The 25,431-nt window shown below is 43.8% G+C and overlaps 3 protein-coding genes across 4 annotated transcripts in view; 1 reads left to right on the top strand and 2 right to left on the bottom strand.

The window, feature by feature from the left end:
* The window catches only part of LOC137434357 (mitochondrial fission factor), a 29,952-nt gene extending 23,603 nt beyond the window's left edge, over positions 1–6,349 (bottom strand). For both annotated transcript variants that reach the window (XM_068127270.2, XM_078784258.1), the window contains exons 1-2: positions 6,138–6,349; positions 4,681–4,938 (exon numbers count right to left, since the gene is read on the bottom strand). In XM_068127270.2, the coding sequence (XP_067983371.2) occupies positions 4,681–4,936 (256 nt within the window). In that variant the 5' untranslated portion in view covers positions 4,937–4,938; positions 6,138–6,349. The remainder of the gene's footprint in view (positions 1–4,680; positions 4,939–6,137) is intronic.
* LOC144891290 (uncharacterized) overlaps positions 1–25,431 on the top strand; it is a 981,422-nt gene that overhangs the window by 251,914 nt on the left and 704,077 nt on the right. The gene's annotated exons all lie outside the window — the stretch shown is intronic.
* Positions 17,679–25,431, bottom strand: part of ODAD2 (outer dynein arm docking complex subunit 2) — an 89,821-nt gene continuing 82,068 nt past the window's right edge. The window contains exon 12 of the mRNA XM_078771080.1: positions 17,679–17,845. Within this exon, the coding sequence (XP_078627206.1) occupies positions 17,699–17,845 (147 nt within the window). The 3' untranslated portion in view covers positions 17,679–17,698. The remainder of the gene's footprint in view (positions 17,846–25,431) is intronic.

The raw sequence follows: 25,431 nt of genomic DNA, 5'->3' as shown, positions 1-25,431 counted from the left end.
CTCAGGCCAATTGGCACGGTCTTCAAGCAGCCATCAATCATCTGGACTGGTCTCCCATCTCTACCGCCTCTGACATCAACTCATCCTGGGAATTCTTCCAAAGTAAATTTCTCTCTCTCATGCACAGATTTATCCCATCTCGTCTTCAGTTGTCATACCCTTCCTCCCGACCATGGTACACGGAATCTTGTGGTGAGGCTGTTGCCCAGAAACAACTTGCCTTCGTCTCCTGGAAAGCAAATCCAACGGAAGGAAATCTCATTTCCTTTCACAAAGCCCGAAACAAGTGTGTGTCCACCCTCAGGAGAGCCAGGAAACAATATCTCTCCGTTCTCAAGACCGAACTCTCTTATCTGTCTCCCTCTTCCAAATCCTGGTGGCGTCTGGTCAAATCTGTTTCTGGTGTTTGTTCCCCCTCCATCCCCTCCCTTACCTCAAACGGCTACACAGCTGACTCCGCACGTGAAAAAGCTGAATGCCTCAACTCTGTGTTTGCCTCTAAATCTTGTGTACCAAACCCATCCCTCTCTGTACCCACTGTACCCAGTCGTACCCAGCTGCTCCTGGACTCCATGTCCTTTCCTCCTAACAAGGTGGGAAAGTTTCTGTCAACCCTCGACTCTGGTTCTGCAACTGGACCTGACGGCATCAGCCCACGGGTCCTAAAATCCTGTTCTTCTGCTCTTTCACTCCCTCTCTCTGTTCTCTTCACCCTCTCTTTTGCTCAAGGTCAACTGCCGTCTGCTTGGAAATCAGCCAACATCACCGCTTTGCACAAAAAAGGTGCAAAAACAGATCCTAGCAACTACAGACCAATCAGCCTTCTCCCAATTATCAGCAAAGTCATGGAATCCATCATTGCTTTGGATATGAAATCTTTCCTCTTCTCCAATGGCTTGATCTCTGATCATCAATTTGGTTTCAGACCAGGTCACTCTACTCTGGACATGCTGCTTCTGCTGTCTCAACAATGGATGGAGGTCCTCAATGCCAAACAGGAAATTAGAGCCGTCTCCATCGACATATCACGTGCCTTCGATACGGTCTGGCACCCCGCTCTGCTCACCAAACTCTCCTCCTTTGGTATCCATGGAATTCTCTACGCATGGCTGGCGGACTTCCTCTCTAGTCGAAGTCAACGTGTGGCCCTGAATGGGTTTCTCTCATCTCCTCTTCCCGTTCAGGCTGGAGTTCCCCAAGGCAGTGTCCTGGGCCCTGTGCTTTTTCTGGTCTTCATCAATGATCTCTCTGACTCTCTTGAAAATCCTCTCTATCTCTTTGCTGATGACTCCACTCTCTGCCACTCCATTCCTCATCCCTCAGATTGGCAGTCTGCAGCCTCCTCACTCTCTGCAGACCTGGACAAAATCACAGACTGAGCAAACAAGTGGAACATGTCTTTCAATCCTGACAAATCTCACACTCTTATGATGTCTCTCCGAAAAGACCGACTGGACAACCCTCCCATATACTTTCTGAATAATCCTCTCCAAGAAGTTCTGTCACTCAAGCTTTTGGGTCCACTATCTGCCATGATCTTTCCTGGGAAAACCACATTTCCAAGCTGGCCTCCAAAGCCAGTCGCCGACTGGGCATCCTCCGTCGTGCGAAGTCCTTCCTTGGCACACCTGAGCTCCTCACCACATACAAGGCTTTCATCCACAGCTCAATGGCGTACTGCTCTCCCCTCTGGGTTGGTGCTCCTGCCTCACACCTAGCTCGTCTTCACGCTGTTGAAACCAAAGCATTCAGAATCATTGGAATCTCCCGCGATGAAGCTATCTCCGAGGGCCTTTCACTTACTCACCGCAGGCAGGTTGGTGGTCTTTCCGTCTTCTACCGACTCCTCTCCGGCCTTGCTCCCCCAGCTCTCTCTGGGCTCTGTCCCCCAAATATTCCTACAGGTCGCACAAGATCTGCCTGCAACCCTCTTATGGTTAAACTGCCAAAATCAAGACTTTCTGCTCACCTTCACTCCTTCATTCCTCTTTTCTCCCGCCTCTGGAACAAACTCCCTCACTCTCTTCAATCCCACTCCTCCCTCCAGGTCTTTAAAACGGCTGTTCACCACCATCTCTTATCTTCCCAAATCCAAAACCTTGATCTTTTCTACCCCCGCTAATTTCACCCCAAATCCACTTTTTGAGGTGCCGACTTCTTTCCTGGAAGTCCTTGGTGTCCTTGCGTTTTATACCTATCCTGCCTCCCCCCCAGGCCCTCTCCCTCCCACACATCTCCCGATGTCCCTGCTCTCAAATGTTGTGTTTGTGTGCTTCCTCCCCTTCTCTCCCAATCTTGTCGACCGCTCCCCTTTTTATATACTTTGTTTGCTTGTTTGATTTGTTTGTTTGATAAATGTTAGCTCTTTCACGAGCCTCGACTCTGTATACAACAAAAAAAACAACAAAACAAAAAAAACATAGGCAACAAACGCCACCTCGTGGTAACCCGTAGTATAAGACTACACATTTTTTTCAACCAAGGACTTCTATAAAGCATTTCAATTCGAATGCTAGCATGTCTATAAAATATGTACAGCACTATAAAACCACAAAAAAATTTGGGCGAGGGTCTGCATTCTTCGATTGCTTGTTCTAGTTCACTTGTGCGGTCGGCCCTGGAAGGTTGTTGACCCGTGTCTTTCAATAACCAACTGTCCAGGCCTGATGTTCGACTGCAAATGCTTTAAATAGAAATTTGTAATTAGCTCAGGTTACCAGGGATAGCTTGCATACTCTTCGTGAAATGCACCACGGGATCTTTAACATCCACCAACTAATGCTACCAGATGGGACACCAGGCCGAACCTCCATCCGAGGGACAGTGCACTTTGTGCTGCAAACGCCTGCCTGTGCAAAACCAATCAGACAGTTTATAGTCAGGTAGGGAATGGAACCCAGACTGGAGAGCACCAAGGTATGTACACTACCTCTGCACACCATCCTGTCGGGTCATTCTTCATCTAAAGCGCGTTTAACAAATCCACATTTTCCCCATCACACGAATCAGCACACTGCAATCTCTCAATTTTAGAGATAGAGTGGTTTTGTTGAACGTGGTCAACTCTGTCAAATGCTTAATCACGCTACATATGGATTTTCGTACTTGACATGTGAAAAATGTGTATTATCCCACAATCAGACTTTATCAGGTATATGAGATATCGTGGCTCATCAATGTGGTGGTTTAACGGCATGTGCTTAGGAGCAATTCTCAAGGTTAGAGGTGAGGTGCTCCATGGAGTATACGTTATGTATACTTTATTGTACAGAGTGGCCACAAAGTCCATATGCATAATAATGTGTCCTCTGTTACTTATTTGTTTTATTTGTTTTCCAGGTACGCCTTCAGCATGACGGACACCAGTGAGTACACGATAGAAGAGAGACTAATTACTTGTGTTTGGGTTCACGACAGCGTGCGAGAAGGAGCAAGTTTTGAAGTCATAAGGACAAGATTTTCGCAGAGGTTCGATAAGCCAGGTCCTACGCACGACACGATGCGGGCATGGGAGAAGAAGGCTTTTTCAACAGGGAGTGTCCTTGATTTAAAGTGTTCTGGTCATCCAGAATCACGTTAACGCCATGTGGACATTATTGAAGCGTCCTGCTCGAGATCACCACTGAAATCATCTCGAAAAAGATCTGAGATGGCATTCCACGCTCAACAGTCCAAAAAATAAATTAAAAGGATATGGGATTGAAGCCATGAAGTCAGGGGCTGCTTTTAGGACCTCCAACCCTCAAGATGATGTCAACAATAGAAGATGTCCAGAGGAACTTAGAGAAAAATTCAAATTTGTGCGGAGAATGGAGGGGAGCATACAGACAAATTCTAACTGCGTGCATAGGGACTTTGTGGCCACTCTGTATAGTGTGTGGGGTTCATATTTTTACCCCAATGTTCCTCACCGTCCCATAAGACAAATCGTAGTCTATTTTTTATTTTTTGGATACTGAATCGAGGCTCGTGAAAGAGCTAACATTTACTTCACAAACAAATCAACCAGACAAACAAAATATATAAAAAGAGGGAGCGGAAGACAAGATGGGGAGAGAAAGGGAAGCACACAAACACGACATTTGAGAGCAGGGAGATGTGTGGAAGGGAGAGGGCTTGGGGGAGGAGGCATGGGAAGGGGGGGGGGGGGGGGGAGGTGGGAGAAGTATAAAACACAAGGACACCAAGGACTTCCAGGACAGAAGTTGGTATTTCAAAAAAGTGGAATTGGGGTGAAATTAGCGGGGGTAGAAAAGATCAAGGTTTTGGATGGGGGAAGATAAGAGATGGTGGTGAACAGCTGTTTTAAAGACCTGGAGGGTGGAGTGGGATTGAAGAGAGTGAGGGAGTTTGTTCCAGAGGCGGGAGAAAAGAGGAATGAAGGAGTGAAGGTGAGCAGAAAGTCTTGATTTTGGCAGTTTAACCATAAGAGGGTTGCAGGCAGATCTTGTGCGACCTGTAGTAATATTTGCGGGACAGAGCCCAGAGAGAGCTGGGGGGGCAAGGCCGGAGAGGAGTCGGTAGAAGACGGAAAGACCACCAACCTGCCTGCGGTGAGTGAGTGAGAGGCCCTCGGAGGTAGCTTCTATGCCATGGCTTATCACAACATTGGCATCCTGGACAATATGCTGAAATGAGAAACAGATTGATGATATATTGTGCTTTACAATTGCAACTCACCAGCAACGACAATCCGATTGGGCACCTGCATCGCTATGCAGGAGGCACCGTCATCTGTGTTAATTGTCATGCTATCGACTGCAGTGAACGGGTCTTCGAATTCACATTGGCCACCCGCCTCGGCGGCCACCCTGAGGCGGGATGGAACTCGCATCACCTGGCTGATCGCAGCTGTGAAGGCGAGATCAGAGGATAGCGTGGGATCAAAGGTAAGGCCAGCGTCGTTTTTATCTTGTGGGAATGAAGTGGACTCCATTGCTGGGAAGGTGAGTGAAGGAAGGTGGGGACAAAACAAGTTGTTAAAAAACTTAACCAGTATATGTATATATGTATGTATATATGTATATATGTATATATGTATATATATATATATATATATATATGGATTTTGGGATATGGCAGGGATGTCTGGGTTACACACCCTGCCGTCCGTCAGGTAGTACCTCTCGTGCAGCGGCGTAAGTGATCACAGGGTCATCCCAAAAGTGTAATGCAAAGGATTTGAATTGTGTTTTGCAAGGCCTGTAAAGAAGCTATCTACATATTACGTATGCAAGCTATCTACATATTACGTATGCAAATATGGCAGAATTTCTGACCAACCCCCCTCATTCCCAGTGTACACACCATGTGTACAGCATTCTAAAGTCCCCACTCCACAATCGAACATTGTGTCCACAACTTGACATCACCTTCCAGAGCATCCTCTACTATTAGTACGGTACATCAGCCTGGACAATATCCCTCAATTGCAAGATAAAAGCGCCCAAATCAAGCAAACCCTGTCAAATCAAGGCCTTGTATCTTAAGGTTTTTGGAGAATACATTACAAGCAACAGCCATTGGGAGGAAGTTTGAGAAAATTACATTTTTTACGCCAATATGTTTCCAAATTGTCTCGCATACGATGTTTTAATGAGAATTTACTGTTTGTGTCATTTTGTGCTTCCTTCCGCCTTTCCCTCCCTTCCACTTCCGGGTATCGTGTTAATTACGGGTATTTTGAGTTAAAGTTGCATTCAAAAGGAGGAAACTGAAACGTAACAGTGAAATAGCCCGACACGGGTTCGAATTGACGGTGATGCTGAGGTGAAGACGGTTACTCCATCCGTACGCTTGGATCCCGTCCGTACCTAGCCGTGTGGTTATGATTGCGAAAGTGAAAACGAACCGTTGGCCCCGTTTATTCAAGCTTGGATACTCATCTAAAACGGCTGAGAATAACCACCTTTGTCAAGGTGACTGGAACTCGTGGTGTCAACCTTGATGGACGCAGAATGAATGCTTCCCGGAAGGAAAGAGAACCGTACAACAAACAACAACAACAACGATGACGACGATCACGAGTACTTCGAACAACAATGTGAGCCAAACACGTACGTCGTTATAATTCAGCACTCCAGACCACGGAACATTACCCGGTGTGATGAGAACACGCGAAATTCGTGCTGACTCACCGACGCACGGCGAACGACTCCTCAACACGGGAGGTTACGAAGCCATGGCCGAAGACCTCGAAACAAGGGGGCTTGTCGTTGCGTTACAAAGGGAGAGCAAATGTCTTGAATTCTCGCAAACGCGGATGTTCGACTACGCATCGGCTCGGCACCGAGCGAACATCCGTACGGACATTACGTCTGACGTCAGCGCGTGCGCCCGCTACGTCATCGCTTTATCCCACGCTGGTCGTTGCTGATTAACATAAATAACCGCTTCAGGGATCGTAAAACTGCACGTCACGTCTACAAAAACGTCATTTGTGAGGAAGGTCAGTCGCCACTCGCCAGGTTAACGATACTGTACATTAATACAGACCAATCATCGCAGGTTTTTATTCATGGTGAGGAGTGTTTAACCCTATTAGTATTATTACTAGCCGAAACCCGTGGAACATCCACGGAAGGGAGGATGTGGTGTATGGATAGAGTGTACTATTATGGATGGCATAGGGGAGCGCTCATGGGCTCTTCTTCTTCCGTTAAGCTCCAATTTATTCTCTTTAAGTTAAGTCCAATCAGTCCTCTCTGCTCGATGTGCTCAGGCCATGCCTTCCCGCTCTCATACTTTTATTGCCGTTCGGTGTAGAAAGAGATTGACATATCGTTCGTCTGTTTCTCGTTATCTTTAAGCTTCCTTACGTCTCGCCACCTGCTACACCTCTCTGAGTTACGAGGATTTATGCAACGCACCCCGAGTATCGCAACGTCACTCCATTTAACTTTATTAAAACTAGGGCATGCCCGTACTATATATATGCCCGTACTATATATCTATCTAAAATTATATCCCCCCCCTCTATTTACATGAAATGGTTTGGTCCATTCGCAACGCCAAAGCGAACGGCGAACGGCTTGCGAGTACAGTGACAATCCCCCCCCTCTATTTACATGAATGGTTTGGTCCATTCGCAACGACCACAGAACCCCCCCCTCTATTTACATGCAATGGTTTGGTCCAAAGCGAACGGCTTCCGGAGTTTGGTAAAGAAATCGCCATCGCGTGCACAAACGCGCAGGAAAGCGAATGAATCGCAAATTCGTTTTTATTAGTTTTAAAACGTAGTTTAACGCCAACATAGTTTGCAAACGTGAAATAAATGAATACGCTCTCAAATGTGCCATCCGAGGCAGAGTGTGTCCTCCACGTTCGGCACACGCGATCGTTCGCTGCTCTCTGATTGGTTGAATCGTTTTTTGGACATAGCTCGGTAAGTAATTGTCCGATTAATATGAAACCTTGAAAAGGCACATCCTCGGGTCCCCAGCAATATACCTGGCAAGTTAAAAGTATATCGGACCCGTGGTTGTCGAGAAACAGCGGTCACAGACAAACGTACAGACAGAGATTACTGGAATTATAGATAGATGACGATAAAGACGTTTCCTTATACAGTATATCCTAATTTAAAATGTTCAAGGGAATAAAAAGACCATTTGGTTCACATCACCCATGTTCACACCACTCGACTGTCCAATCAGCGGACGGCTCGCTTCGCCTTCGCCCTCGCCCAGCAGACGCCAATACGATGGCGTCGTAAGATGGCGTCGTATCGGCAGTTAATCGGATGCTTTTGGGCCCCAACGTCGACTAATTCAGATTTTTCGAGTATGGCTGTACGTGATAAACAAAGAGCGCGGTTTGTAGATCGTAAATCCATGAGTGCTGTGGGCATCGGGTCACTGGGTGCGGCGTAAAAGGGATAACAAAGTCGAGTCCTTACGGTATTATTATATAGATTACTATATTAGTATTAATTTTATTAGTATTTATTACTAATATTATATTCGTATTACTATTACTATATTAGTATTACTATTACTATATTAGTATTACTCATAGACCCCTTTAGAGAAGGACTGGAACGTCCCATGCTCGGGGTTTGTAACTTGAGTCTGAAGGATTAACTTAAGTCTTGGGCTAAAATGACTTCTAGAAGGGCTAGAGACACGATCTTGGGGTCAAAATAGGGGGTTTTGAGGACGGCGAGTTCAATAGCGACATTTTCAACACCACCTGGGGTCATCTTCAAGGTCAAAAGGTCATATTTCAAGGTCAAATTAGTGAATTTTGGCAATTTTTGCCCGTTTTTTGTGTCTAACTCATAAACGGTGAGAGATGGCTGATTATAATAAGAGGCAAGTTTGTAGAGCTGTCCAAATTTAATATATATTGTCATATATCGTATTACATAAACATACAAACATACAGCAAATACACATTCGAATAATAACAATGCACCGTTTTTCAATAATATTTTGTAAAAAATGTCTATTACAATTATGTCTATGTCTATCACTAGTTGGAGAGCTATCACTAGTTGGAGAGCTATCGCTAGTTGGAGAGCTATCACTAGTTGGAGAGCTATCGCTAGTTGGAGAGCTTTTCTTGCCTCCTGAGGCATCCCACAGCCTTTTCTTTGTCACTGACATTGAGGACATGAGCTTTCAATAGAATGTTAGCTAAAGTAGTACATGCTGCATTATTACTAGCTAAAGGTGCATCGACAAAGGATAACAGCTCAGCAAAATGAAAGCGGCAACGCATTTTAGTCATGCCATGCAAATTATAGGCATTATGTACAAAGAAGACGGTTGATATAGTCGGCACACTCAGTCCACCTCTATTCAAATTATCTAGGAACTCAGATGACACCTCGTTACCATCTTCATCATCCATGATCTCCTCCATACTGGTGCTATCACCATATTTATGAACAAGGAGGATACCTTGTAACTTTATGCCAAATAAACCAAACCAAACCAAGCCAAATAAACCAATGCCAAGGCCAAATAAACAACTTTATGCTTAAGGGCATCATCAGACCTCAAGAGTTCCTGAATGTCATGAGGAGTGATCTCGTCAATGAGTTCACTTCGCTCATCTGGATTTATGGAAGTACCACAATTCTTGTCGCAAACAAGCACACGAGAACTAGATTCTGGCATAATGTCATGCTTAACGAGTGTCTGCAAATTTGCAATTTTAGCTGCAGCCATAATGTCAACTACGTCAATGTAGAAGTTTCCACCGCATCTTTGCCTGGCTTGGCCGAAAAAAATTTCCAAGGCTTCATCCGCGAATATAGCAGGAAGTCTGAAGTGTTTCATCCACGAATATAGTCAAAGTGTTTCTCTGCCAGAAGAAATTTGGCAGCATCCACATTATTACGTGTGGACACAGTGAAGGCTTCAGCAGTTTGCCGAGTTAGCTTCAGCTTACGACCACCACCTCCTTGCCATGCGCAGGTAGATATAATTTGGCAGGCCTCCTCCAGCCTAGTGAAACTTGTACAGTCTGCTGTCCAAGGCTGTCTGGATTCGTCACGCAGATGGATAGCTGAGAAACGGTCTTTCACATTCATCATCTTGAACCACTCACTCATTGTCTGGGTGAGAATGATGGTGCCTTCGCTGATGCCCAGTGAATCCTTGAAGGTCTTTAAGGCAGCGACAGTCTTGTCATTGAACACCTGACATACCAAGGGTACGCTCTGGCGTTGAAGGTGCTTGGGGAAAACAGCGGTGTGCGTCAGCTTGGTTAAGCGAATAGGAGTAGCTCGGTCGATCTCATAAAGCTTCCGAATATCACTCCAGTAAGCTTTGTACTCATTGCCATGTACGACAAATGAGAGTGTCTGGCCATCAACAGTAATCCAGTTGTTGCGAACATTTTTGAAGATGTGCACGTCGTCGTACACTAAGAACATAGATTGCTCTTGAATCGATAGCACTTGACAACTTCTCGGTCCTCCAAGTTTTGAATAAACACTGCGATTGGTATTGCAATTGTCACATATCAAAGAAATCACAGTACGGCCAGCACCAACTACAGCTGAGGCAGCTTCGATGAGGAGTTCCTTCAGCTGATCGGCAGTTAGTTTTTTGCAGGGCAAAACGCGTAGAATATAGCGTGGACCACCAAAATGGCAGGCAACTTCAACAACCATAGCATGTGAAGCAAGCATTTCATGGTCACCCCCCGCTGCAGCATTTTGAGCGTATCCTAGAACATGCCCTCCAGAAAATCGCAATGTCTCGACCAGCTTTACCTCGTCAAACATTAAATTGACCAAACGCTGCTGCGGCTTAAGCTGGTCGAACAACGTTTTGAGGTTGGAGTCCTGCAGACTACTAGAAAGCACCTGTTTTACCTTTTTTGTTGATGGTAGAATGATTAAGCCAGATCGACGAATCATTTTGTATGCACTGGGTGATATGTTGTGAAGCTGCATTGCGAAAATCATAGTATCGGTATCAAATCGGCGACCATCAGGAGGTATGAACACATGCCGCAGCTGCGACAGAAGGAAGGTTAAATGAGGAAGCTCGTGTGCCTCAGTCATCTTGCAGAGCTGGCTTATTACGTGCTGAAGAATTTCCTGGCTTGTGTACTCATAGGTGTTTACCTGGTCAGTTATGGATCTAATCTGGGACCGTTTTGAGAGCAAGCTGTTCTTTTGCAAAGGAAAAAGTCGTTTGGGCACCTCAATGCCATCTTTCTCATCTCTATTCAAGAATAGGAATCCAAGAGGTGAGCTGACTTGTTGGAAATGAAAGAACTGCCTGACAGTTTGTCCAGTAGCGTCAGTTATTGATAGGTACAGGTTTTTCTGGTCTTTTATGACGTTAAAGCCAGGAAAATAGGAGCTGATTTTGGTGCAGAAGTGGTCGAAATCTTGGATCTTGTCTGCAGCCTCAGCAGCTGCATGCACCTTCTTAGTTCTTGATTCTGATGTAGAAGATGATGTTGGGCGTGGGGCTGAAGTAACCTGCTTCAAAACTGATTTCGGTAATCCAGGAAATATTGATGGGGGTTCTTTGGGTCGCTTGCCACCCTTAACTGACACCCATTTACAATTGAAATGTGTCTCACAAATATATATCTCCTTCAAGCGCCTCAAGCTTTCTTTCTCATTCGGCATTGCCAATATTCATCTCTCCCTCTCCTCAGGATCTTTTGGGAAGGATAGGACCTTTACATAAGGTGTCCCATCATAGTTTCCTTTACAGCCAAAGCAGCTGCAACGACGTGGCATCTTGTCATGAAAGCAGGAAACAAAACAAAGATCCTGTGATATCACCAGCTGGACAGTTTCTGAAAGAGAAGAGAAACATATTATTTTGCTGATTTCCGATAATAAATGTGAAATATCACAATTAATTTTAAAATAAATAATAATTAATACACAAATCAAAAAAATTAAAAACAAAATTGTTTAAAAATAAAGTTTCCAAATGGGAAAAAATAATGTATATTCAAATCATTTTTTCGAGGGAAACTAATCTGTTATAATTCAGACTATTATATTTTATTTATGTATTTATTTATTTATTATTTATTACATAAATTACATGTCATATGTCAATTTCATTCCAATCCATCCAATAGTAAAGTGCTGTGGTATTTGTATAGAAAACGAGGCATTCATAGAAAACGAGATAGAAAATGGGAACTCAGACTCAAGTTACAAACCCCGAGGTCATGACGTTCCAGTCCTTCTCTAAAGGAGTCTATGGTTTGTATGTTTGTGTAATACGATATATGACAATATATATTAAATTTGGACAGCTCTACAAACTTGCCTCTTATTATAATCAGCCATCTCTCACCGTTTATGAGTTAGACACAAAAAACGGGCAAAAACTGCCAAAAGTCACTAATTTGACCTTGAAATATGACCTTTTGACCTTGAAGATGACCCCAGGTGGTGTTGAAAATGTCGCTATTGAACTCGCCGTCCTCAAAAACCCCTATTTTGACCCCAAGATCGTGTCTCTAGCCCTTCTAGAAGTCATTTTAGCCCAAGACTTAAGTGAATCCTTCAGACTCAAGTTACAAACCCCAAGCATGGGACGTTCCAGTCCTTCTCTAAAGGAGTCTATGGTATTACTATTAGTATACCGTATGTAATTCTTTTTTCTTAAATACAAGATCGAGGCTGATGGAAGAGCAATGTGATGGAGGGCATAAAGTCAACGAGAGAGAGATAAATAAACAAGACGTCATGCAGAGCACGATACTTGCAAAATCCGCCCCCCAACCCCAAGAAAAAAAATTCCATTGATACAGCAAATTGTCCATTTCATCAAGATTAATATTGACAATCTTGATGAAAGCTCGGGTCAACAGGAAAATTGGTGATTTTTGAAATTCGGCCTATGTTGACCTTTTGGCCCATGTTCACCTAAAATATAATTTGTGGTTGCATTCAGTGACCATATATGCAAGTCATCTTCAAATTTCAAGTCAATTGGATGAAAATTGATGATTTTAGAAATTTGGCTGATGTTGACCTTTTGGCCTATGTTGACCTTTTGGCCTATGTTGACCTCAAATATACTTTGTGGTTGAATTCAATGACCAGATATGCAAGTCCTCTTCAAATTTCAAGTCAATCGGATGAAAATTGAGGATTTTAGAAATTTGGCCTATGTTCACCTTTTGGCCTATGTTGACCTCAAATATACTTGGTGGTTGAATTCAGTGACCAGATATGCAAGACCTCTTCAAATTTCAAGCCAATCGGATGAAAATTGAGGATTTTAGAAATTCGGCAAAGTTGGTGACCGTTGGCCTATGTTGACCTTTTGACCTTTTGACCCCAAAAACAATAGGCTTCTTCCTTTTGACCAACTACCGTTTGGTGACGTTTTGTGAAGATCGGTTGAAAATTGTGACCTGTAGGCCGGTGACAAACAAAGAAACAAACAAATGAAAAATCACTCATAGAGCGACACTTGGCAAAAGAGAACAAAGCAGAATGGCAGTCAGTAGAGCATCCTTTTGACCTCCTATATAATTGGTGGTTGAATTCAGTTAGCTGACATGAAAATCCAATTCAAATTTCAAGTCAATCGGATGAAAATTGAGGCATTTAGAAATTTGAAAAAAGTGGTTGACCGTTTGCCTATTATGACCTTTTGGCCTATGCTGATCTCAAAAATAGTTGTTGGTTGAATTCAGTCAACTGATATGTAAATCCCATTCAAATTTCAAGTGAATCAAATGAAAATTGAGGATTTTAGAAATTTGAAATTGTTGTTGACCTTTGACCTATGGTGATCCGAAAAATAGTTGGTGCTTGAATTTAGTTTGCTGATATGTAAATCCCATTCAAATTTCAAGTGAATCGGATGAAGAGGATTTTAGAAATTTGAAATTGTTGTTGACCTTTGGCCTATGTTGACCTTTTGGCCTATGTTGATCTCATCAATAGTTGGTGGTTGAAATCAGTTCGCCGATATGTAAATCCTCGTCAAATTTCAAGTCAATCGTATGAAAATTGAGGATTTTAGAAATTTGAAATTGTTCTCGACTTTTGGCCTATGTTGCTCTTTTGGCCTATGGTGATCTCAAAAATAGTTGGTGGTTGAATTCAGTTTGCTGATATGTAAATCCCATTCAAATTTCTAGTCAATCGGATGAAAATTGAGGATTTTAGAAATTTGAAAAAAAAGAGGTTGACCTTTGGCCTATGTTGACCTTTTGGCCAATGTTGATCTCAAAATAGTTGGTGGTTGAATTCAGTTCGCCGATATGTAAATCCTATTCAAATTTCAAGTCAATCGGTGAAAATTGAGGATTTTAGAAATTTGAAATGGTTGTTGACCTTTGGCCTATTTTGACCTTTTGGCCTATGCTTATCTCAAAAATAGTTGGTGGTTGTATTCAATTTGCCGATATGTATATCCTATTCAAATTTCAAGTCAATCGGATGAAAATTGAGGATTTTAGAATTTTGAAAAAAGTGGTTGACCTTTGGCCTATGTTGACCTTTTGACCGTTTGACCCCAAAAATATATAGGATTTTGTCGGACCACAAACTCTACCATTTGGTAAAGTTTCGTGAAGATCGGTTTAAAATTGTGACCTGCAGGCAAGTATAAGTGAGCGGACAGACACACACACACACACACACACACACACACACACACACACACACACACACACACACACACACACACACACACACACACACACACACACACACACACACACATACACACACACACACCGGAGTGATCAACATACTTGCAATTTTTTTTTTTTTTTTTGGCAAGTAACAAACAAACAAACAGACAGACAGACAGACAGAACCACAAACGCAACCGACCAATATACTTGAAAAATCTTCGATTTTGCAAGTAATAAGAAGACGTCATGCATAGCACGATACTTGCAAAACCAGCCCCCCCACCCCCAAAAAAGTTTTCCATTGATACAGCAAATTGTCCATTTCATGAAGATTAAAATTTACAATCTTTATCAAAGCTCGGGTCAACAGGATGAAAAGTGACGATTTTTCAGATGAAAAATGATTTTAGAAGTTTGACCTTGAGTTGACCTTTGACCTTTTGACCTAATAAATAGTTGGTTTCCCAATTCAGTGAGGCAATGCACAAATGCTGTTCTATTTTCAAGTCAATCGGATGAAAATTGATGGGTTTTCAGATAAAAATTGATGATTTTGGAAGTTTGACCTAGAGTTGACCCTTGACCTTTTGACCTCAAAAATAGTTTGTTTCCTAATTCAATGAGGCAATATGGAAATGCTGTTCAATTTCCACGTCAATCAGATGAAAATTGATGGTTTTTCAATGAGGTGATGATTTTGGAAGTTTGACTTAGAGTTGACCTTTTGACCTCAAAATAGTATGTTTCCCAATTTAGTGACTCGATATGCAAATGCTGTTCAATTTTCAAGTCAATCGGTTGAGAATTGACGGCTTTTTGCATGAAAATTGATGACTTTTAAAATTTGACCTTGAGTTGACCTTTGACCTTTTGACCTCAAAAATAGTTCATTTCCCAAATTATTGACTCAATATACAAATGTTATTCAATTTTCAAGTTAATCGGATTTAAAATGGCGATTTTAGAAATTTGACCTCCAGATGACCTTTGACCTTTGACCTCAAACTCAATAGGCTTCTCAATTGGGACGACCTAGAGTCTATACTCTATAGTCCTAGACAACTTAGTGAAGTTTCGTGACGATCGGTTTAGAATTGTGACCTGTAGGCCGGTGACAAACAGACAAACAGATAGACAGAACCACAAACGCAACCGACCAATATACTTTTAAAATCTTAGATTTTGCAAGTAATAATGGTATAAAATAGGAACAAAACAATGGAGGGTGTTAAAGATTGGATTTTGGGAGTTTACCAGGAAATGGTTCTGGTCCCAGGAAGAACGCTAGTGGTCGGAGGGTTACAATTGAGAACAGAAGAATCTATACCGGAAGAGAAGAGATACAAAATAAATAGCCCTGAGTGAGCTGACGGTCACCTGTTGAGGTTTGACAACACAACTTGGGTCACACATACAGCACCATGTTTCGGAGATAGAGAGGTGCAACGTTTTTTTTTTCCAAGATGGTGCCTGTACCACGTAACCTATGACGTCATAATTATCATTGAAAATTCTACATGAGTCGCTCCTATGGTGAAAATTTCTTGTCCATCGAACTAACAGTTGGGGAGAAAAATATTGTTTTCATACTTGTATCAGATCGAGCGGTGCACTTGTTGAATTATGACGTCATAATGAAGGCACTGATGACATCTTCATTAGCATGTCTTATTCCCCATGGGGAGTAATTGACAATGAGCCATGTTTCAATTTTTTCCCATTGAGTGGTTTCGGAGATAGAGGTGCAACGTTTTTCCAAGATGGCGTCCGTACCACGTGACCTATGACGTCATACTTATGAATAAAAAGTTCTACAGGCGGAGCTGTTCCTATGGTGAAAATTTCATGTCAATCGGACCAACGGTTGCCAAGAAAACGAATTTTAAAAATTCAGACATACACGTACGCCACATGTAAGCACCGATCGCTTAACCGTGACTTTCGCTTCACGAGCACAGGGTAACAACCTACACATTGCAGGAGTTAAAAAATAACATCAGATGGGAAATCAAACGCATACCAACTCCAGTTCTCAAGCCAAGTCATCGATAACTTCAGTGTCCATATGACAGCTGTCAGCTACAGGCACGGTGCTTGAATTGAGCACTTAAACTAATAATAGTATCGCTCCTTATTGATTCTCCTTCAGCTTTGTGTAAACCCCCTAATATAGAAGTTTATTTACTCTCAAGTCACATGTTTGATGTTGGGTACCAAACAAGTTTTGGGAATGTCTATTAATTATACCAGCAACGGTACCCACCCTATGGGTGGGGCTTCAATTGGGAGGCCCAAATGAAAAGGCAAAACATCAAAAATTGAAGGCTTTTTTTTATTTTATACGATTCATATGAACATCCGTTAAATCATATCACACGCAAGTCATAAAAATCTAAACAGTATTTGTAGAATTTCAATAAAAGCCACATCACTGTTCATATCGGTAAATATTATTCCATCGTGTTTGGAAAAATTGGGAAAACAATATAGCCTATTTTACTCCAGGCGGTCCCAGGATTACCCACCCAAAATTTCGTTGTGATTGGTTCAGCCGTTTTTGCGGTACCTGGGAACAGACAGACAGACAGACAGAAGACAGACGACAGACATTTGGTGAATTCTAGTAAGATTTGCACAGAATAATGTACAGAATAATATTTGTACAAACAGAATAATGAATTATACTGTTAATTCATTGAATGTTTATTGAGCATTTTTAAAGTTAAAAACTTGAAAGATTAAGTTAGCACAATAGGAAGTGCAGGTCTGAAAGATGGAGTTGTAAAAAAAAAGCAAGAAATAGGAATAAAATGAAAAAAAAAGGATATCATTTTCCAGAATTTTTCAGAATCATTGGAATCTCCCGCGATGGAGCTAACTCCAAGGGCCTTTCAGTCACTCACCGCAGGCAGGTTGGTGGTCTTTCCGTCTTCTACCGACTCCTCTCTGGCCTTGCCCAGCTCCCCAGCTCTCTCGGGGCTCTGTCCCCCAAATATTCCTACAGGACGCACAAGATCTGCCTGCAACCCTCTTATGGTTAAACTGCCAAAATCAAGACTTTCTGCTCACCTTCACTCCTTCATTCCTCTTTTCTCACGCCTCTGGAACAAACTCCCTCACTCTCTTCAATCCCACTCCACTCTCCAGGTCTTTAAAACAGCTGTTCACCACCATCTCTTATCTTCCCCCATCCAAAACCTTGATCTTTTCTACCCCCGCTAATTTCACCCCAAATCCTACACTTTTTTGAAATACCAACTTCTGTCCTGGAAGTCCTTGGTCTCCTTGTGTTTTATACCTCTCCCCTGCCCCCCCCCCCCCTTCCCACGCCTCCTCCCCCCAGGCCCTCTCCCTCCCACGCTTCTCCCTGCTCTCAGGTGTTGTGTTTGTGTGCTTCCCCTCCTCTCCCCATCTTGTCTTCCGCTCCCTGTTTTTGTATGTTTTGTTTGTCTGGTTGATTTGTTTGTGGAATAAATGTTAGCTCTTGCACGAGCCTCGATTCAGTATACAAAAAAAAAAAAAAAAAAAAAAAAAATAGCAAAATGCAACATGATTTTTTTTAAAGCAAAAGAAAGAGAAACGAACAAAATGTAAGTAAGTCATTCTACTTCATTTGCAAATGGTTTAACTTTAAAACAAGTTTGTATTGCTGTTTGTCATATGCAAGTGCCAGCAGGCGGATGTTTCGGATGCAGTTGGCAGCAGCAATCTGCAGGGCCCTGTCACAAGACCCCATCATTATGATCAGCAGCTGCCAAGATGAAACGTACAAAATTATGGAAGAATATTAATCATAATCACATTTGTTCTCTACACACCACATGCTGATTTCATCATCCTGGAAAGCTCTAAAAGCATAAGCATACTTATTTCACATATATACTGTATCATGGAGTACAATATTACTCCATATTGTCGGGATGGCATGGGAGAAAAATGTCCACTCATTCAAATGTGTACAAAACAATATACTTAAAAACTACTATAAAGTGAAGTCATAAGCATTTAAAAGGCATACCTTATATTCTTGCACATTTTCATAACTAACAATAATGAAAAATACGCCAAAATACATTGTTAAAGTAGGAGATCACAATGTCGTGGTTTTGTTCATCCTCAAAATGATGATAAATGTAATCGTGCCGAGCACAATAATGGCTGAAGCAATTACAATGATTCCAACTGAAGGAAGTGACAATCCTGCTTAGTTATTGTACCCATACCATAACAATTTTTTTTTTAGTTGGATTAAAAAAGATACAACCAAAATACATACACCACACGTGTAACGCCATTTACGCATGTGCAGAGTGAGAAACTTTCCCATAAAACTCACTGTCAGCCAGAAAGACTGTTGTGGATTGCAAGGCCACATGGATTGTAAGGTATGATAACATGTGTAATTTATGATGGAGAAGGGCCTAGAATAAACGGAATTGGAATAAAAACAAAGCAAGAAAGAAGTATAGTGCTGACTCAGAGCAAAAGGTGAATTCCCATGCTCGTATAAACGCTAATCCCGACAGACAAAGGCATCAGCTCGCATTAACTATGCTTGTTTTTTTTTGGTTTTTTTTGTATACAAGATCGAGGCTCGTGTAAGAGCTAATATTAATCACAAAAAAAAAAACGGACATAATGCTATGAACATAAGAGCTCAAATTGAGTGGTGTAAAAAGTGCTTTGCAAAACACAGGGAAGAAATACGAGCTTTAAGGAAGGGCAGGTATGTATTGACAGATTAAACAAGACCGTAGGTCTAACAGCAGCGTAGCTGGGCTTGTAAAATATTATAAACCACAAACACATATGATTCGCTTTTTAAACAGTCGCTAATGCTGTTCATAACATTAAACAAAGAAATATGTAGGAATCCAGACATACGTGAGGTAAGTTTTACTTACAGAACTGAGGGAAGATCTACTGTAATCTAGATTATACCCCACAAGAGTTGGGTAAATAACATGACCCTGCAGCTAAAGTAGCGTTTTTCGTATCGGCCTTTTGAAACCCACCAATTAAGGTTTTGTTTTGAAAACCACCAATAAAACCCACTTTTCCTGCTGTTTAACACGAAACTGTAAGGGAGGAAGCCCGGGTTGTGCTCATTTACCAAGCTGCTAGCAAGTGCTTGCCAAGCCAGCCGTTCCTTAGCGGTTTTGAATGGAGTGCTTGCTCGAATGCTTAAACCACTTGTCGATCTCTCTACAAGAAACATGGTAAATGAACACACACCCAATGTTCTTGAGACCCGACCATATATCGACTGTAATCTATATACCCCAAAGATAAATGACCCTTTCTGCCACTCCCGTAGTGAGCAGGTGTACTCGTAAATTAAAATGTCGGTCGGCGGAGTCAGCCGTCGTAATGTCATCATAGACGTAATGACGTAGTGTGATGGCCGCACACAAAACTGCCACTACTTTGATATATTGAAAATGACTATGCTTTCGATATTTCATGATCATTTTAACAATCAGGACAGAACTCTCTTATCTGTCTCCCTCTTCCAAATCCTGGTGGCGCCTGGTCAAATCTGTTTCTGGTGTTCAACTCTGTGTTTGCCTCTAAATCATGTGTCCCAAACCCATCCCTCTCTGTACCCACCGTACACAGTCGTACCCAGCTGCTCCTGGACTCTGTGTCCTTTCCTCCTGACAAGGTGGAAAAGTTTCTGTCAACCCTCGACTCTGATTCTGCAACTTCCTAAAATCCTGTTCTTCCACTCTTTCACTCCCTCTCTCTGTTCTCTTCACCCTCTCTTTTGCTCAAGGTCATCTGCCATCTGCTTGGAAATCTGCCAACATCACCGCTTTGCACAAAAAAGGTGCAAAAACAGATCCCAGCAACTACAGACCAATCAGCCTTCTCCCAATTATCAGCAAAGTCATGGAATCCATCATTGCTTCAGATATGAAATCTTTCCTCTTCTCCAATGACTTGATCTCTGATCATCAATTTGGTTTCAGACCTGGTCACTCTACTCTGGACATGCTGCTTCTGCTTTCTCAACAATGGATGGAGGTCCTCAATGCCAAACAGGAAATTAGAGCTGTCTCCCTTGACGTATCACGTGCCTTCGATACGGTCTGGCACCCCGCTCTGATCACCAAACTCTCCTCTTTTGGTATCCATGGAAATCTCCACGCATGGCTGGCGGACTTCCTCTCTAGTCGTAGTCAACGTGTGGCCCTGAATGGGTTTCTCTCATCTCCTCTTCCTGTTCAGGCTGGAGTTCCCCAAGGCAGTGTTCTGGGCCCTGTGCTTTTTCTGGTCTTCATCAATGATCTCTCTGACTCTCTTGAAAATCCTCTCTATCTCTTTGCTGATGACTCTACTCTCTGTCGCTCCATTCTTCATCCCTCAGATCGGCAGTCTGCAGCCTCCTCACTCTCTGCAGACCTGGACAAAATCACAGACTGGGCAAACAAGTGGAACATGTCTTTCAATCCTGACAAATCTCACACTCTTACGATGTCTCTCCGAAAAGACCGACTGGACAACCCTCCCATCCACTTTCTGAATAATCCTCTCCAAGAAGTTCTGTCACTCAAGCTTTTGGGTCTCACTATCTGCCATGATCTTTCCTGGGAAAACCACATTTCAAATCTGGCCTCCAAAGCCAGTCGCCGACTGGGCATCCTCCGTCGTGCGAAGTCCTTCCTTGGCACACCTGAGCTCCTCACCACATACAAGGCTTTCATCCGCAGCTCAATGGAATACTGCTCTCCCCTCTGGGCTGGTGCTCCTGCCTCACACCTAGCTCGTCTTCACGCTGTTGAAACCAAAGCATTCAGAATCATTGGAATCTCCCGCGATGAAGCTAACTCCAAGGGCCTCTCACTCACTCACCGCAGGCAGGTTGGTGGTCTTTCCGTCTTCTACCGACTCCTCTCTGGCCTTGCCCCCCCCAGCTCTCTCTGGGCTCTGTCCTGCAAATATTCCTACAGGTCGCACAAGATCTGCCTGCAACCCTCTTATGGTTAAACTGCCAAAATCAAGACTCTCTGCTCACCTTCACTCCTTCATTCCTCTTTTCTCCTGCCTCTGGAACAAACTCCCTCACTCTCTTCAATCCCACTCCACCCTCCAGGTCTTTAAAACAGCTGTTCACCACCATCTCTTATCTTCTCCCATCCAAAACCTTGATCTTTTCTTTTCTATCCCTGCTAATTTCACCCCAATCCACTTTTTTGAAATGCCCACTTCTGTCCTGGAAGTCCTTGGTGTCCTTGTGTTTTATACTTCTCCCACCCCCCCCCCCCCCTTCCCACGCCTCCTCCCCCAAAGCCCTCTCCCTCCCACACATCTCCCTGCTCTTAAATGTTGTGTGCTCTCAAGTGTTTGTGTGCTTCCCCTTCTCTTGTCTTCCGCTCCCCCTTTTTATATATTTTGTTTGTCTGGTTGATTTGTTTGTGAAGTAAATGTCAGCTCTTTCACGAGCCTCGATTCAGTATACAAAAAAAAAAAAAAAAAAAAAAAAAAAAAAAAATCGGTTTGTTTGTGTTTCACACTGAATGAAAAACGTAAAGTTAGAGCATGGCGATTGTGATATATGACAGGTTTGACGATATGTTCGGCATGAACGAAATTGGAATCAAAATGCCAGAGCGTGGAGTTAGCCATTTTACGCCGTAATGACATCAGATGTAATCAGATCACCCTGTCATGTAACCAGATCCTCAGCTCCGATTGGTATACGTTTGAGGGGACATACATACATACATACATTCATACATACATATGGACGAACAAACACTGTTCGAGACTGCTTAGTCCTATGAGCTACTTCATAAGAATATATGTGCATTGCTGGCGGCATATATATATATATATATATATATATATATATATATATATATATATATATATATATATATATATATATATATATATATATATATATGTATATATATTGTTGCGGATATGGGATTTGGCCTCCATCCATATCCGCTTGTAAATATTCCCCTATTTCCCCAATACTTCCCAACTATCCCCAATCCCCCATTCCCTACTCCCATTTTCTGTAAACAACACTCTGTAGAACCGACCTTCCCCTATTTCCCCCATTAAATGTCGCACCCAGGTTCACCGCATCTCACGTAGACAACTATAGGACATCTTGCTAGTTATTCTTAGTCTATGTCAGTTAAGGACTCGTTTCCATTAATTCTGACTCTTCGTTGCACCAGAATGTGATTGTATGGCACCGTTAGAAAGTTTAGGACCTCCCAATACCTCCCCGCAGCTCTTCCTCATGGTACAACAACAACAACAACAACAACAACAACAACAGCGGCGGCGGCGCGGGGAGTGTGCGTCCTCACTCCGGCTTGGTTAGCCGCCATTGAACATGTGCTCCGACGGGGTTACCACGCAGGGGCTCGCTGTCAGCTCCTCGTCAAGGGCGGAGCCCGGTAACCCCCGCACCCAATGGAAGCGGCGGACCGATTCCATCTGGGGCGGAGCTAACGAGCCGAGGGCGTGTCACTCCCCGCTGGACATGCGCAGGAAGAGGGAGGTGACGTCAGATGCGCCCACACCACGGAGAGAGAAGACGCCACCTCCAAGCGCTGAATACCTCCCCGCATCTCTGGACTGGACCGAGCTGTATCCTGTCCCTGAGCCAAGGTGCACCTTGAGCTATCGACTGCCTGCCCTTCCTTGCCATCAATCCCTGTGTGAGTCAGTCTTGTCCCGTTTGTCTGTGGTCTGTCGGGGATAAGATAAGACTGTGTCTAAGTGCCCATCTTGCTGTGCTTTACCTCTTGCCGTGTAATCTACCCGTTTCTGCATCACCAATATTATATCCTCCTCCGGAGGTCTTGAGAACTGTACCCCCTTGTGTCGTTTCATTAATCCCAGCCGTTGTGTCCTTTCCTTCATTGATTTAGCATAGCGCGATTTGGCCAACGTTCGAGTGGAATCGGGCGGGATAGGGTTCTAATCGGGGAGTAACTGTGCGGACGCGGTAATACCAAACCGCTCGGTAAACTAACATCTAAAACCGCGTCTGTAACAATTGTTGTCAGGAGTTGGATTCGGACCTGGGACTAAATTTGTTAGGCCCAAATTTTGGAACACCAATTGTACTATTAGAGTAACAATTGGTGTCAAGGAGTGAGATCGGACCCGAAGCGCGTTTAACGCGCTCAAAATTACAAGTGACCGAAATTTGTTTTGTTTTAAAATAAAAACCCGAATTTTGAAAGTCGCGCTATGGCGGATCAAGACGGCTGGGTTCCGGTAGAGGAGAGTGAGGCAGGGTCGATCCAGGACCAAATTGAGGGACATGAGGAGAGCGAAGCAGTGAGGGTGGCAGGCGTGCAAAATGGCGCCTCGCACATGGCCACGGCGACCGCGCCCGCGACCGTAGCAGTGCCGCTGGTGGATTCGAACCTTTTTTTCCTGCAAATGAGGGCCCTTATGGGACAAATAGGAGGTTTGAAAAACAGTATAGAAGCTCAGGGTGAGCGATTGGAGAGCCAAATGGGGGTAATGGGGAACCGGATGGGGGCTCAGAGTGAGCAAATGGGGGTAATGAGGGACGAAGCGAGGGGTACCGGTGAGGCGTTAGACAATGGGATAAAAGAAGTAAAGAATGGGTTAATGGGGGTAGAAAACAGAATGGCCGCTCAAGAGAATCAAATGGAAGGGATGCAAGAGGGGTTAGAGGGGTTAGAAAACAGTATGGAAGGCAAATTGAGGGACATGAGGGACCAAGCGGAAAGGGAAGTTAAACAAATGGGGCAGCAGATAGAGGGGGTCAGAATGGGGGTAGAAACTAAACTGGATGCTCACAGGGAGGAAATGGAGCAGATGAGGGTGGCATCTGGGCAGGAGATGCAAGTGATGGGAGAAGAGATCAGAAGAGGGGTGAGTGAGGAGGTCGGAGGAGTGCGCGAGGAGGTGAGGCACTGTAAGGAGCGCATGGAGAAGGAGGTGAGAAAGGGGACTGTAAAATTGCAAGGTGGTATAGAGGAGTTGACGCTGGGAGTAGAACAACTGACAGTGGGACAAAAGGAGTTGGGGGACCAGGTAAAGAAGAACACAGTGGTAATAGAGGGTTTAAAATCGACACAGAAGGAGATGAAAAAGGACGTAGGGGTAATTAAAAAAGAGTGTCAGACGGTACATGAGGACCTGACGAGGAAAATGGACAAGGTGGTAGAGGTGATGGAGGTTAAAGAGCGGGAGGTGCGGGAGCACATAGAAAAAAATAAAGTGGAGTTAGAGGAAGAACTTAAAGGGGCGCACGAGGAGATGAAGGAGGTGAAGCAGAAATTAGAAGAAGTGGAAGAAGGGGTGAGCGAAATTAAGAAGCGACGGAGAGAGGATAAGAAAGAGATAAAGGAGGAAGTAAAAGAATTGGTCCAAAGTCTGTGTTCGGATCGTGATGATGTGCTCATTAACCGGATGAGGGATTCGCAGGTGATGGAGGAGAAGCGAAGAGAAAGAGGACCCGGTGTAAGTGGTGACCAATATGGTCGTGCGTATGATGCGCCAGGTGATTTAATAAGCTTGGGGGTCGAGATAGACCCGGATGTTCGTGAGAGGCCAAGAGTGAGGGGTATGGCTGGTCCGGAGGGTATGGAACGAGGGTGCGAGCGAGAGGGTCCGGTGATGGAAGAGGTGCGAGGTGTGGGTGAGCAAGGTGGTGGTGGTATGGAATGGGTAGCGGGTTGCGGAGGTGTGACCCATGCATCGACACCAACAGGGGTAGTTTTTAGAGGGACAGGGGAGGCACGAGAGCCCCTTGGGGGTAATGTACTGTGGGGACCCGGCCGGTTCGGCCCCGCGCTGACCCCGCAAGGGGCGACGCACGGGGTCCGGCAGGCGGGCAACGACTCACATACGAGGTGGTCCCACAAGGTCCCACTCGCGCCGTATGACGGTGGGTAAGGGTGGCATCCCTGCCACCCTTCCCATGAGTGGGGCAAATGCGCTATAGTTTATGGGGTGTATGGCAGTGAAAACTAGCCCGGGTGGGTTAGGATATTGATAGGGATCTAGCGAAGATGACATTAGGTGACGTTAAGGTTAGTTAGTGACAAGGATACCTGTAGTGGGGACGCAGGTAGTTTAGTGTGGATGATAATGACGAGGGAGCGCAATAGTTTAAAGGGACGACTGGGAAGCGCAAGTTTCAGAGGGGAGTAGTTAGATGAGATGATGCTGTGTGAGAACTGGACAGGAGTGTGGAGCAGTGTATGAGTAGTGAGTGTTGTGGATCAGCGCGAATGTGCTTGGGGGGAGAAGGGTGCAGGTGGCACCAGGTGTGAGAGCACAGGTGTGCAAGTACAGGTGTGTGGAATACATGGAGTATTGGAATGA

Source organism: Myxine glutinosa, chromosome 1 (assembly GCF_964187855.1).
Source record: "Myxine glutinosa chromosome 1, kmMyxGlut1.1, whole genome shotgun sequence".
NCBI classification, from domain to species: domain Eukaryota; kingdom Metazoa; phylum Chordata; class Myxini; order Myxiniformes; family Myxinidae; genus Myxine; species Myxine glutinosa.
This window is presented reverse-complemented; position numbering and strand designations above follow the sequence as displayed.